The sequence below is a fragment of the Enoplosus armatus genome, chromosome 15 (assembly GCF_043641665.1).
Source record: "Enoplosus armatus isolate fEnoArm2 chromosome 15, fEnoArm2.hap1, whole genome shotgun sequence".
NCBI classification, from domain to species: domain Eukaryota; kingdom Metazoa; phylum Chordata; class Actinopteri; order Centrarchiformes; family Enoplosidae; genus Enoplosus; species Enoplosus armatus.
In genome coordinates this window covers 10,802,920-10,815,471 of record NC_092194.1, presented here as the reverse complement: position 1 = coordinate 10,815,471, position 12,552 = coordinate 10,802,920, and the positions used below count along the sequence as shown (strand labels likewise).

At 39.8% G+C, this 12,552-nt stretch overlaps 2 protein-coding genes across 2 annotated transcripts; one reads left to right on the top strand and one right to left on the bottom strand.

The window, feature by feature from the left end:
- Positions 1-765: 765 nt before the first annotated feature.
- Positions 766-5,974, bottom strand: degs2 (delta(4)-desaturase, sphingolipid 2). The gene is made up of 3 exons (XM_070920373.1): positions 5,893-5,974; positions 2,645-3,387; positions 766-1,885 (listed from the first exon to the last, which is right to left on the bottom strand). Exons 1-3 carry the CDS (start codon positions 5,972-5,974, stop codon positions 1,742-1,744), a joined length of 969 nt encoding a protein of 322 aa, XP_070776474.1. The 3' UTR covers positions 766-1,741.
- A 1,175-nt stretch (positions 5,975-7,149) lies between these two features.
- On the top strand, positions 7,150-10,777 carry yy1a (YY1 transcription factor a). Its single transcript, XM_070920194.1, has 5 exons — positions 7,150-7,723; positions 8,808-8,958; positions 9,234-9,294; positions 9,520-9,678; positions 9,917-10,777. Exons 1-5 carry the CDS (start codon positions 7,225-7,227, stop codon positions 10,097-10,099), a joined length of 1,053 nt encoding a protein of 350 aa, XP_070776295.1. The 5' UTR covers positions 7,150-7,224; the 3' UTR covers positions 10,100-10,777.
- The last annotated feature ends 1,775 nt before the right edge of the window (positions 10,778-12,552 follow it).

Sequence of the window (12,552 nt, the reverse complement as noted above, 5' to 3'; positions counted from 1 at the left end):
ACACAATAACAGTCTGCTCTACAACTCCAGTGTGAGCGAGGTACATGTTTCTCTCTACCTGTTCAGATGTGCGAGATCATTGAAACTTGGGGATCATTCACAAAACAGGCCGATAACTGTAAATGTGCCACCTGGTTTTACGTAGATATACAACAATGTAGTACTATCTATTAGTCATCCTATGCTTTGTGAACCTCCTGAGTATGCATGAAACCCCCATCTCTATGAATTTTTTTTTTTTTTTTATTTGGTTTGGGAAAAAAAATTTAAAAATACAAACGGTGGTACATTTATTATAGTGGTTTGTTTCCATGAAGATTCCCCTTTCTATAGACGAGATGTTGAACTTGATAATGGTAGCAATGTGAAAAAAAAATAAAGGGGGTTGCTCTGGCAATATGCAAATCTTACCTAGATAAGAATGTGCAGAAAGTGAATGGTAGGCCTATGTGATGGTAGCTAAATGTGTCTTTGCAGGAAGGACTTGGTTGAATATCGGTTGTTGCATTCTATCCACTCTGTCCGCTCTCAACTACGTTCTGATTTAAAAGCTGGAAGTAAATTCATTCAAACAAACACAATAGACTGTGTCGAATCAAACGCAGTATTCTGCTGTGTGTCTGTGTGTTCCCTTTGTTTTGGTACGTATGGAAATTTTAAATGGTTTTCACCTTTGGGGTTATATTTAATAGAAAAAAGGTCACATCTGGTCACCACCAAACAGACAGGAAATGGAAAATCAAACTCGTATTCTTTATAGCAGTTTCTTCTTATAAAGATATTTTACTGTTTTCACATATAGTACAGTCAGTTTAAATAGCAACAACAAAGATCATGCTTGTCAATCACAACACATAGATTAAGTTGTACAATACATGAGCAGGGGGGACCAGCAGTCACGAGAAGACTCACTAACCCCGACTGAAGGAGTCTTAATGGGATATTTGCTGACCAACATGAAATGACCATTATACAGCATTATACAGTGTTTCTGTTATTTTGTCCGCTCCCTGTAGATGTAATCAGTTTACAGCAGAAAGGGGCATCACTGAAGAAAAGGCTACTCTTACTGAGAGGTAAGTTTCAATGCTCATTTTCCAACTCAGCACTATTCTGCATGATAGATGCGAAATTGTTTTAGGTGATCTGAGAGGCTTTGTGAGCCTCGATCCTCACATTTAGAAATTCTTACGAAGCCTGACGTAACGCTTATTGACAGGAAAAGGAGACCACAGAGCGAGTGACATCTCTGAAACCTCATGAGAATGTATGCGATTTTTATCCTATAAAACTTTTTTACAAAAAAAGTAATTTTTTTCCCTGTTGAATATTATTATTTGTTGTCTCCAATTGCAGATAAGGAAATATTAGCACTTCATCATCATTTTGTCCTTCTTGCCGTCACTGTATCATGACAAATAATCTGTTTATAGCAGGAGTAGAAGCTTGAAAAAATAATGGGGTAGAGAAACTTGCTGTAAGTGAATTCTCTCCCCATTTCCACGAACTGCGTATGTATGCAACTGAAATGTGCACATTAACTCATCCAAGAGCAACTGAAGTACAGGATGGATTTAAGATGAGAACTTGTTAGAAATTTTACATACAGTGATAACCACACTACATGGAAAAAAACAAACATTTTAACTGGAGAACAGAATGATATTTCATCGAGGTCCATAGATTTCTAACAACTGAAATTCACATTCCTGTTTAACGGGAAACGTAATCAGTCACAGATCTATTCCTTCTTGTTTAGCTTGTACTCCCGTTTGATTCTGGCATACGGGCCGATGCTGTCGTCGAACACAAAGTCCCATAATACCCGGGACCAGGAAGTGTGTTGAGGCAGGGAGTCGTAATACTCTGCTGCGATTTGCTTGACCTGCCAATGAGAAAAACATCAAGAGTGAGAATGAAAGCTTAGAAAATAAAAACAAGAACGTAAATTGTATGTCAGATATATGTCAGGAGCACCTCAGGGACTAATGACACCTTATTTGACAAGGACAATCAGATACCAACATGAATGCTGATAGAAGCAAGTATTTCACTGCTTTGTTCAACAAGAAAACACACTGCACCGTTTCTTCTCATGAAGGCCTTTACACATTCTGTGTAAGAAATACCACCAGGAACAGTCTGAAGTACAGAATGACATTTTATTTCTATTCCAACGTGAAAAAATCCTGAAAATGTATCACTTGATAATTCAAAAATAGAGTATTCTAATCTAAAAAAGTAATATTCCCTCTGTTAAGAACAAAAACTAGGTCTTAAACGAAATAATTTTCAAACAAACTGTTTAACTAAAGCAGTTGTCAGGTAGGTTTCTCACTCTGAATCTCTTCATGCTCTTGTGGTGCTAAAGAGGCAGCGGTTAATCAGCTACAAAGCCCAGCCTTTCATCTGATAAATATTTGCAGTTCATAGAAAAAAATGTGAGACGTGAGGCATTTGCCGATACCTTTTTGTTAAGAATCTGAATGATAGGGGAGGGCCGTCTTATCTGCCCACACCCGGTGGTGATGCAAGTGTTACAACCGTCCTCATTCTCTCAACTAATAATAGTCTCTGAAGAAATGACTCCAGAGTTTACCTGTTGCACATTTAATCATGATTTATCACAGTAGCCCAATCTCACCTGAGGTAGTTTACTGCCAGGTATGCTCGGGAAGTCGTGATGCTCCATGTGATACCCGACATTGAAGGTAATCCAGTTCAGTGATCCATAGTAAGAATATGTCTCGTGTCCCTTCAGGAACATGTAATGCTCAGCTATGAAGTGTCCAGAGATAGGATGCAGTCCCATACACAGGATGGAACCTGCAATGAGGTAAACAATGGGCTTCAGCCCCCATACATAGTAGATAATTAAGTCTACTGTGAGTTGGACAACTGCGTTCAGGATCTCCAGCTGACACACTGGTTTAGGATTGACCACCAACGGGCGAAGGGCATAGAAGAAGGGCTGGAGGAAGAGCCAGAGCACCTTTCTGGCCGGGGTGCAGAAGAACCACCCCTCAATGTCTGTAGGGATGTCCACATCCAGCTGGTCGCCACCCAGATAGCGATGGTGGTCGATGTGGTACTTCTTAAAGGAAGCAGAGTAAGGCAACCCGATGGGCAGGTTGGCCCACATGGCAAACCAACGATTCCACTTCGCCAGCTTGTTGCCAAAGGCCACGTTGTGAGAGATGTCGTGGATAGCCAGAGTCAGGGAGTGGTTGATGCAACCTCCGAAGGCGTAAGCCCAGAATAAGATCCATTTCCAGGAGAGGTCGCGGACAAGGTAGCAGGCCAAGAGCTGGGTTAAGACCATGCCTGATACCACCCACTTCAGCTGGGGGTCCGGACCCATCAGAGACTTGATCTCTGGATATTTAGCTGAGGAGAGAAGTGCACAAAAAAAATGTATGAGAAGTGTAGGAAAGAAAGGATAGCAGAAGAGGGTTAAAGGTTAAGGAGAAAAGTGGAAGACAGTAAAGGGAACCAAATGGGGAAAAGGAAATAGTGGCTTAGTGGAAGTAGTGGAGAGGGGGAGAAAAGGTAATAGATTAATTTCATTTTTTTTAAATATTATGTAGAAAGTAAAATATCTGTCATAAATCCAGCAGGACTCCTTTTTCATTTTCAAAGGTTTGGTCTAAACTCATCACTGTGTAATACTTTGTCACGACACTGTGTATCCCAAAGAACACAATCGAGCCCTTCTCCTGGGAAGAGCCTGCTGACAAATGTCATTTTTAATTGGCAGAGGTGTTGTTTTGCTGAGGGACAGGAAGATACGAGGGAGTGGTTGAAAAACAGCTAGGTTAGCATCAATGTACCTCTTAGGACACACAGGGTCTGATTCGTTGCACTAGCCACACCTTCCAGCCCACTAATGTTAAAGACATGTAGCGCAAATAAACCAGGAGGGGTTTCGTCCTATCATCCAACATTCAGGATGGCAGGGGTTAAGGCTGATGGCTCATGCAAATCTGGCCTGCTTCTTTACTTTCAGCTCACGTGTAATGCAAATATATTATAGGTCAAAAACACCAGAGCCTGGTTTCAGTGGCAATTCTGTTGCATGCAGGTCTCCCCTTTACTGACCTCTTTATTCAGTTAATATTTAGCCAAGAGGAATTCCCAACTGCCCCCCTAAGACCACTCATTTTAAAGCAATAATTTATCAAGATACAGCTCCAACATAGAACATATTCCTTTTTAATCTACTGTACAGTGTGACTTAAACTCACCTCCAATGTGTCATTTGCTCAAGTTATTTATAACCACCTTTCTGGGCTGTACAGCCCACCCAGAGGGCATGAAGTTAAATCAATAACCAAGCGTCATAAAAGAAACTGTTTAAACTGCTTAATTCCACCTGGCAGAACATATTGTGGAGCAGTCACTGGATTTCAACTTCATGAAAAAGGATTTCAGATTCAACTGCTCACTACAAGTGAAAGCCACAACTAAACCATGCATTGTTCAGAGCTAAACCTTTTAATTTCTAAAAACTATCAACCATGAGGCAGCATCACGACCGTTAATCATCTGTGCAACCTCACAAGCTAGTGTTATGGCAGGTGTTGATGTTCTTCCCACGATGATATAAAGTTAATGGCAAGTCCAGCCAAAACCTGCGGGGTGCAGACATGCCAAACAAGTAGCCATTCAATTCACAAAACCACTTGTGAATAAAAACATTGCGCACAATCATGTAAAAAGGAACAACCTTTGACACTCAGATCCCTCGGCCTCTCCCATCAGGGCACAGCAGAGGACAATTAAAACCAAACATTTTAATAATTCAAGGCTCAGTCATGTCAAACAAACCATCACCTGCAACCAAGCGACTGCTGGACAAAGCCGTGATCAAATATACATCAACAGGTTTAGATCTTGTTCATCTAAATGGTTTTAAATTTAATTACATGATTACAAAAGATGACTGTTCTTAATACAGATTTGATATCCTTAAAGAAAATAAGAAGGAGCATACAGTTAAGACAAATATTCTCTTGCATTAATCAACTAAACACAATATGTGGTATAAAGCGGTGTGTTGAATGATTGTTTCAGAGATCCCCTGACTCTCACAAAGCTGTTCTTCTCACTTCATGCATTGCATCAATGTCTGTCATGAAGCAAGGAATGTGTCTTGTTACCTAGCAGGCCCAGAGGCATTGTCAGTTGCACCTGCTATCAATATACTGTTATTGTCTCACAGGTCCAGAGAAAAAGAAGACAAACGGGCAGATTGGTTTACACAAAAGAGAATGGGTTATAGCCATCCGTGAGATTTTCAAGCAAAACAAAATCTTCTGGTGTTTAAAAGTCACGAGTGAGACTGAAACAGCTATCTACACTTTAACATCACGCCTTTTGCTCTGATGGGTGACTGAGTTTATTTACTGTCTTTGCTGCTGATAAGTACACTTCCTCTATCTAAAAAGAAGTGACTTTTGCTCACACAATGTCATAAAAAAATGTAATGTAATATGCTTTAAAATATTTTAATGGAAATTATACTGCACTTTTATCTTTGACATCCACGTGAGCTGAATAACAAAGTAATTCATATCTTTACCTTAAAAAGAGTTTAAAATAATATTTGCACGTGTACTTAAAAAAGATTATGTAACTTCAATCAATATGTAAGGAGATTATTTTAAACTGTTTATCTTTAGTGGCATGTCAGTTTCTACATTGCATCCATTGTGGACTGATAGCCTCGTTAAGCAACAGCTAGTAAACAGGTCTAACCGGCTACGATTTTATAAGTGGGTTGTGGTCAGAAAAAACACAAAAAACTTTAACTCAATACACAACCTAACCAGACATTTAGCTCAGCAGATTTCACAGCGTTGACCAAGTTTGTCATTTTCTTGAGTTTCTTACCCAGAATTTCTTTTCTTCTTGAAGTGTGCGGCTGGTCATTGTAGACCCATTCAAAGTCGTCCCTTCCACCTGTCTTCCCCATGACTATCCTCTCTCTGGAAAGGAGGCAACCGGCTCTGTGGCGTTATGTGTGTCATCAAACCTGCACAGTATCGGGCCACACCCACTCGCACAGGTTGCAGGTTGAAGGTGGAAGGTGTGATCACAGGCTCCTCCCCCGAGCTGAGGGAGGGACACAGTCGGCTGTGCGCCTGCTGAAAGATTTGCAAGCTTTATTCTCTCAAGCATGCAAACAACCCATCTTTACATGCTCTCACGAGAAAACAACTGCATAACACTACTATATATTTGAATGGATAAAATACACAAAATACAGGCCAGACAATTTGCTGTACAATTTGTTTATTGACAGGATCACTTTCTTTTAAGGTTGTTCATCCAAATCCCATGACAATAAGTGATGACATAGCAGAAATGTAATGTTGTAATTTCACTTTTGAGAAAAACAAATAAACTGAAGTTCCTACCATTCCCACCATATGATAGAGGTTTCCAAATTGTTTGTTTACATTCTGAAAATGTTGCTGTCTCTGCATACACAGTAAGCTCAAGAAACGTGTTGATTTGCACCCTTAAATTTTGCCACTAGTATTGATAAGTTGATAATCTATTTTGACCATGGGTTCCAGCTTCTGAAATGTGAGAATTTGCTGATTTTGTCTGTTTTATATTATTGTAAATTGAATATCTTTGGGTTTTGGACTGTGTCACTATGGCCCCTGGGAATTTATATAAAATGTCCGCTATTTTGTGACATTTTATAGACCAAGCAGTTAATCAAATATTCAAACAAATGATTGTCATATTATTCAATAATGAAAATATTCATTATATGCAACATTAATTTGCAATTACATATTAAATGGTACCAATACAGAAGCTAAAATGTTGATCAAGACTTGAGTATAATGGTTTGTCCTTATTTACATTAGCTTGAGTTGTCATATTATTTTGAAGCATTAATACATCTTAACATTATGAGATTTAAAATAGCCCATAAATAATATATGTTTTCATACTTATTTCAACATCTTTATGGCCATAATTTGTATGCTAAAGAAATAAGACTGCAGGTAATGCTTGAGTTCCACATTTTGACGGGACTTTTGGGCCAAATCACGCGAGATTTCAAACTGGAGCATTGTGGCGACGAGAGTACAGTAGTGTAGAGTTGTTGTCGGAGAGGGAGGAGGAAGGCTGAGTGTAGACAGGAGGGAAAGCGAGAGTGTAAAAGAAAATAGTATACAAGTAGGAGGAAATACAAAATTTATCATGGCATCAGGGGACACCCTGTACATAGAAACGGACGGGTCAGAAATGCCAGCCGAAATAGTGGAACTGCACGAAATCGAAGTAGAGACAATCGAGACAACAGTTGTTGGAGACGACGGTGAACACCAGCCTATGATCGCCTTACAGCCTCTTGACACGGATAATCCAAACTCGATTCACTCGCACCAGGAGGTGATTTTGGTGCAAACAAGAGAAGAGGTGGTGGGCGAGGATGACTCTGAATTGCACACGGATGACGGTTTTGAGGACCAAATCCTCATCCCAGTGCCCGCCGTGGAGGAGGACTTTATCGAACAGACTCTCGTTACTGTCGCCGGGAAAAGCTCCTCGACAGGCCGGATGAGGAAGGCTGGAAGCGGAAAGAAAGCGGGCAAAAAGAGCTACTTGAGCGGGGGAGAAATGGGCAGAAAATGGGAACAGAAGCAGGTCCAGATAAAGACTTTGGAGGGGGAGTTTTCAGTCACTATGTGGGCATCAGGTAAGTTCAGAGTCCTGAGTGAATTCCTGCAAGCTGGTCACTCGCTTTGTTCTCAGCGTGTGCCGTGTGACTGGGCCTAGTTGGGGCCTTGTCCTCCGCTAAAGTAGGAATTATTTCCCAACTCGGAGCCACTTAAACGTCATTTGAAATGTTTTTGTTTTTATGGGAAGCCATGTTTTATGTGTCGATGGGCGCCGCCATATTTCCCCGGTCTAGAAAGTATGGCGGCCCGAAAAAATGGCGTTTATTTGGCCGACGAAGATGGCGGCGAGAGTGGGAGCGAGTGCAGCTGGCTGCGCTAGGCCGCTGTGGCGCAGTTCAGTTCAACTGTAACGGCGGTGGTGCCTTCAGGAACCCCTCATACTTTACAATTCCGAGGCTTTAAACGCACCATATAGGTTCTTATGGCTTAAGCGAACTAGATCCTGTGTTCAAAAGTAGTTCCTCTGTTTGGTAGTGCTGTGCATTGGCCATGGAAAGCATTCATTAAAAAGTTTTTTTTTTTAATCTAGTGGTTATAAAAAACAGTATATGGTTTAAAGGTGATCAATCCATTAACAGTTTCTCAGGTTTATTTCCGTTGTCAAATTGGAGATTTGTAAATTATATTTGTGGGTATTTGAAAAGTGTACATGTTTGTAACGTTAAACATGGCTGTGTGAATCTTCCCGTACCATTACAGCCTCATGAACAAAATAAAAGCCAGGGAGATTGTTCAAAGTTTTGGCATTTATGCAAAGATATGTACATGACAAAATATTAAACGCTTAACCCTTTCATTACGCCATAATAAGAAATCGTATAATATATTTTTTAGAATCCTTTCCCACTATTTATGTTAAAAAGCTCCACGATACATTTGGTGGCTATATCTACAAAGTAAGTGTTTTGAATATAGACGTTAGAGCCAAAACCGGTATTTTCTGTCACATTTCCTCTAGTGGTAAATAAGTAACTGTGGGGTGGAGGAGGAGGGGTGATGGGGGCCTGCTGATAAAGGTTTAGCTCTAAATGGCTGTAATCAATTTGTTCCACATGTTCTGGTACTGTTTTAATTATCAACACATCTGTCACCCTCACTCAGATGACAAGAAGGACATAGACCACGAGGAGCAAATCTCGGGTGAAAACTCCCCTCCAGATTATTCTGAATACATGACCGGGAAGAAGCTTCCTCCTGGAGGCATCCCAGGCATTGACCTGTCAGACCCCAAACAGCTGGCAGAGTTTGCAAGGTAAGTGTTGGTGTTCACCCAGACAAAATGATGGCAAATTCAGTGTGCCGTAATCAGTTAAATGTATTCACACAACAGGTTTATTTAGTTAAAGGAATATTATTAAAATGTGCGATTGTGCATAAGTGAAAGAAGTAATGCAATCCATAGGGTTGAACCAGCACATGACTGTGTGACCTGGCCCATTATGCATATCAGTTTTAGTGTTTGTTTCAGAAGTGTGTATGGTTGTGTGAACAGTCTATAATGATATGACCACTTTTTTTCTGTTGCAGAATGAAGCCAAGAAAAGTAAAAGAAGACGATGCACCCAGGACGATAGCCTGTCCACACAAAGTGAGTGCAGTGGTCTGTTTATTATACCAGCTTATACAGTGCTGTGCAAAAGATGAAGGTTAATACATGAACAGAAGCTTACTCCGTTGTACTGTATGTCTTAATTGTTGACATTTTCTTACAGAGAACATGCATGTATTCATTATGTGATTCAGTTGCAAAAGCTACAATGTAAAGTGAATATGTCCCAAGTGAGTTGCCTCATCTTGTTTCTCTCCCTCTTAGGGATGTACCAAGATGTTCAGGGACAACTCAGCGATGAGAAAGCACTTGCATACCCACGGGCCTCGTGTGCACGTCTGTGCAGAGTGTGGCAAAGCCTTCGTAGAGAGTTCAAAACTGAAGAGGCATCAACTCGTACACACGGGAGAGAAACCTTTCCAGGTGAGTCGCATTTTATTTTCCTTCTTCTGGAGAAAGCAGCATAATTTATTTTGATTTATTAGGATAATAAAATTGTAACTGAAATGTAAACCTTTCCCAACTGGCTTTGTGTCAGAGCAGTTATATACAAACCTTGTTATTGTCATCTAAAATGTCTGCCATTGTAAAATGATACCAGTGTATCTGTGAGCCGAGCTGTGGCATGCAACGGCGTTAACTCAATCTCTCTTGTCTCCAGTGCACATTTGAGGGCTGTGGCAAGCGGTTCTCTCTGGACTTTAACTTGCGCACACATGTGCGTATTCACACTGGAGACCGCCCGTATGTGTGCCCCTTTGATGGGTGCAACAAAAAATTTGCCCAGTCAACCAACCTGAAGTCTCACATCCTCACACACGCCAAAGCCAAAAACAACCAGTGAATCAGCCCGACACCCAGTTGACAACAACAACGTGAGCATACACTGGAGGACTTGACCTGTATCTCCGCTCCTTGACAAACTAATGTCCCGTGGCCTGCTTTGTTGTGAGATAAGAAGTCCCCTTTGTATCATCTCTAGATAAAAACAGAGAAATTATCTTTTCTCAAACTTTTTGATATACATATGGAGGTTTGAACAAGGAACTCGTGAGAACCCCGACCCCCTCAGGCACCCTACCCTACTTTGGCGCTACCTGGATGGAACAATTTACGGTTTCTTCTTGTGAAGATGTTAATTCACGGGTCTGAACCTAAAACGTATTTATACCTTAACACAGCCAGATAAAAACCTTTTGCAATAGATGTCAAATTTGCATCGACCCTCCGCAGTGACACCTTTTCAATTTTGTACTTCCCCCAAGTGTGCATATTGTACACTGTTTGACATAAGCTCTGTGGTAATGTATGTAGTAAGATTGTCCCTGTAGCTCTTCATGGAAGAGGTTCACAGTTTGTTTTACCTCCCCCTTTCCTCTTCATGTGAGTGTGTTTTGAGGGGGGAATTGGGTGGTCTTTGCATATTTTCATTTTGTACAACGCAATATCAGAATCATGTAGATAATAGCCATGTGATTTTCAATAGTGATCGATCACTGATTAAAATGTTTTTCCCCTTGCACTACCAATACAAAGTGTCATTTGTCCTCTCACAATTAAAACTCAACCTAAAATATAATTCACGTTTGTTTATATTATTCAGCTGTTTTAGTAGCAGTGTAATTTAAAGACGAATACTTGAGCTGTGAAAAGTGGAACAACTCTGGTTTTCTTATTCAGAAACGTTGGATGTAACATTTGAAACAAATCTGAGCCCATGGAGGAAGTGGATCTGTTCTTGATATTAACCTTGCTGCTCAATGAATTCAAACAGGCAATATAGTGTTTTAAAGGCACATGTTCTCTTGAAGTGTGAACCACCATCAACCAGTAGTTGAAGTTGTTTCAGCAGTTTAATAGTTGTTTGATGAAGTACTTACCTCTACACTTCCTCTTTTGGTGAGATGGAAAAACAACAAGGAAGTGAAACTAATTCTGGTTCTTTTATTTTTCAGCTTATTGCATATACATGTGACAAATATCACGTCTTAAAGCTTGCATGAAGCAGCTTGAAAGTGACATCTTGCAGCTGGTAACAGACCAGGGGGAGTTGCAAAGTTTGTATTGGAAATTAAAAGTTTGATTCTAATACCACCTTTTTAAAAAGAGATCTTTGCCAGCTGCAATCTCAACAGTTACTAGTTGTTACAATCAGTTCTTCAGTAGTAACACCATTACAATTTTTAGGGTTGCAACTAAATTGACGATAATGTTCTCGATTGATCGTTCATGCTCTATAAAATGTCAGAAAATAGTGAAAAATCCTCAATGTAGAAGCAGGAACTAGGAAATATTTGGCAGATTTGCTAAAAAAACAATAATCGAATTGGTAGGCGATTACGTCAATTCAGCTCTTTCCATTGTATTTTCTTTTGCACAACACTTCACTACATAAGCGTCTGGTACATTTCTAAAAACTGAAGCATCCAGATCAGCTTTCACACTCTTAGATCAGGCTGATCCTGAACAATCAACTGACATTTCCAAGAAAAAAAAAATCCAGCTTTAATAAATTTATAAACAGCAGTCTCTCACATTAAATACATCCGATTTGAGGACTTAGACTATTAAAAAAAACAAAAAACAAGTGCAACAGTGCTGGTGGGTAGAATTGCTGAATCACTTTTAACCCACATACTACAGTGCATTTGGTTAGTTCCTAGCAAATGGCAAGAAACCAAAGTAAAGTTAGGTTTTAAAAAGGTCCTGTTAATCTTAAACCACATACTGTCTGTTCCCGTTTTATTACAAATACATGAGTGACATTTTTAGAATTGCATGCAAATACAATATGTGTCATTAAATGAAATGATGACTTGTACCTAGCTCATCCCTGCAGAGAAGTATGGCAAAACAGAAGGCTCAGCCTTACTACAGACCAAACCTGTATCCAATTACATGTTAAATTTCCTTGATCTGGTGAAATGATTGCATCCGATATATACATTTATGATTGAAATCTAACATTGTTTTAATATACAAAAATATTCAAATAGACCTATGTGTACATCTAATAGGTGATTGGTGTTTGTATTTTAGTATGTTTATGTTCTTTATGCATATGCAATTTAAGGCATGAGATTACTGTTACCCTTCTGCCTGTGAGTTTAAGATATTCACAGAAGAATCTGGGTCAGTTAAAATGCAGTGAACAGCAAAAGCAGGCAACTGCAGTATAGCATTAAAATTCCCAAACCACCACTATCCCTGACCTAGAAGTATTTGAGGAAACAGTTTAAAGCCTTCTGGAGAAAATAAAACAGAGTATCTTTAAATGGAAAAAAGTGATGATGACAG

Bases quoted from the DNA above. Each gene is read 5' to 3' on its own strand.
- degs2 (XM_070920373.1), bottom strand. From the start codon at position 5,974: ATGGGGAAGACAGGTGGAAGGGACGACTTTGAATGGGTCTACAATGAC. The intron at 3,388-5,892 runs GTAAGAAACTCA...TTCTCTCCTCAG, and splicing joins AAGAAGAAAAGAAATTCTGG to CTAAATATCCAGAGATCAAG. The intron at 1,886-2,644 runs GTGAGATTGGGC...TCTCATTGGCAG, and splicing joins CTGGCAGTAAACTACCTCAG to GTCAAGCAAATCGCAGCAGA.
- yy1a (XM_070920194.1), top strand. From the start codon at position 7,225: ATGGCATCAGGGGACACCCTGTACATAGAAACGGACGGGTCAGAAATG. The intron at 8,959-9,233 runs GTAAGTGTTGGT...TTTCTGTTGCAG, and splicing joins CAGCTGGCAGAGTTTGCAAG to AATGAAGCCAAGAAAAGTAA. The intron at 9,679-9,916 runs GTGAGTCGCATT...TCTTGTCTCCAG, and splicing joins CGGGAGAGAAACCTTTCCAG to TGCACATTTGAGGGCTGTGG.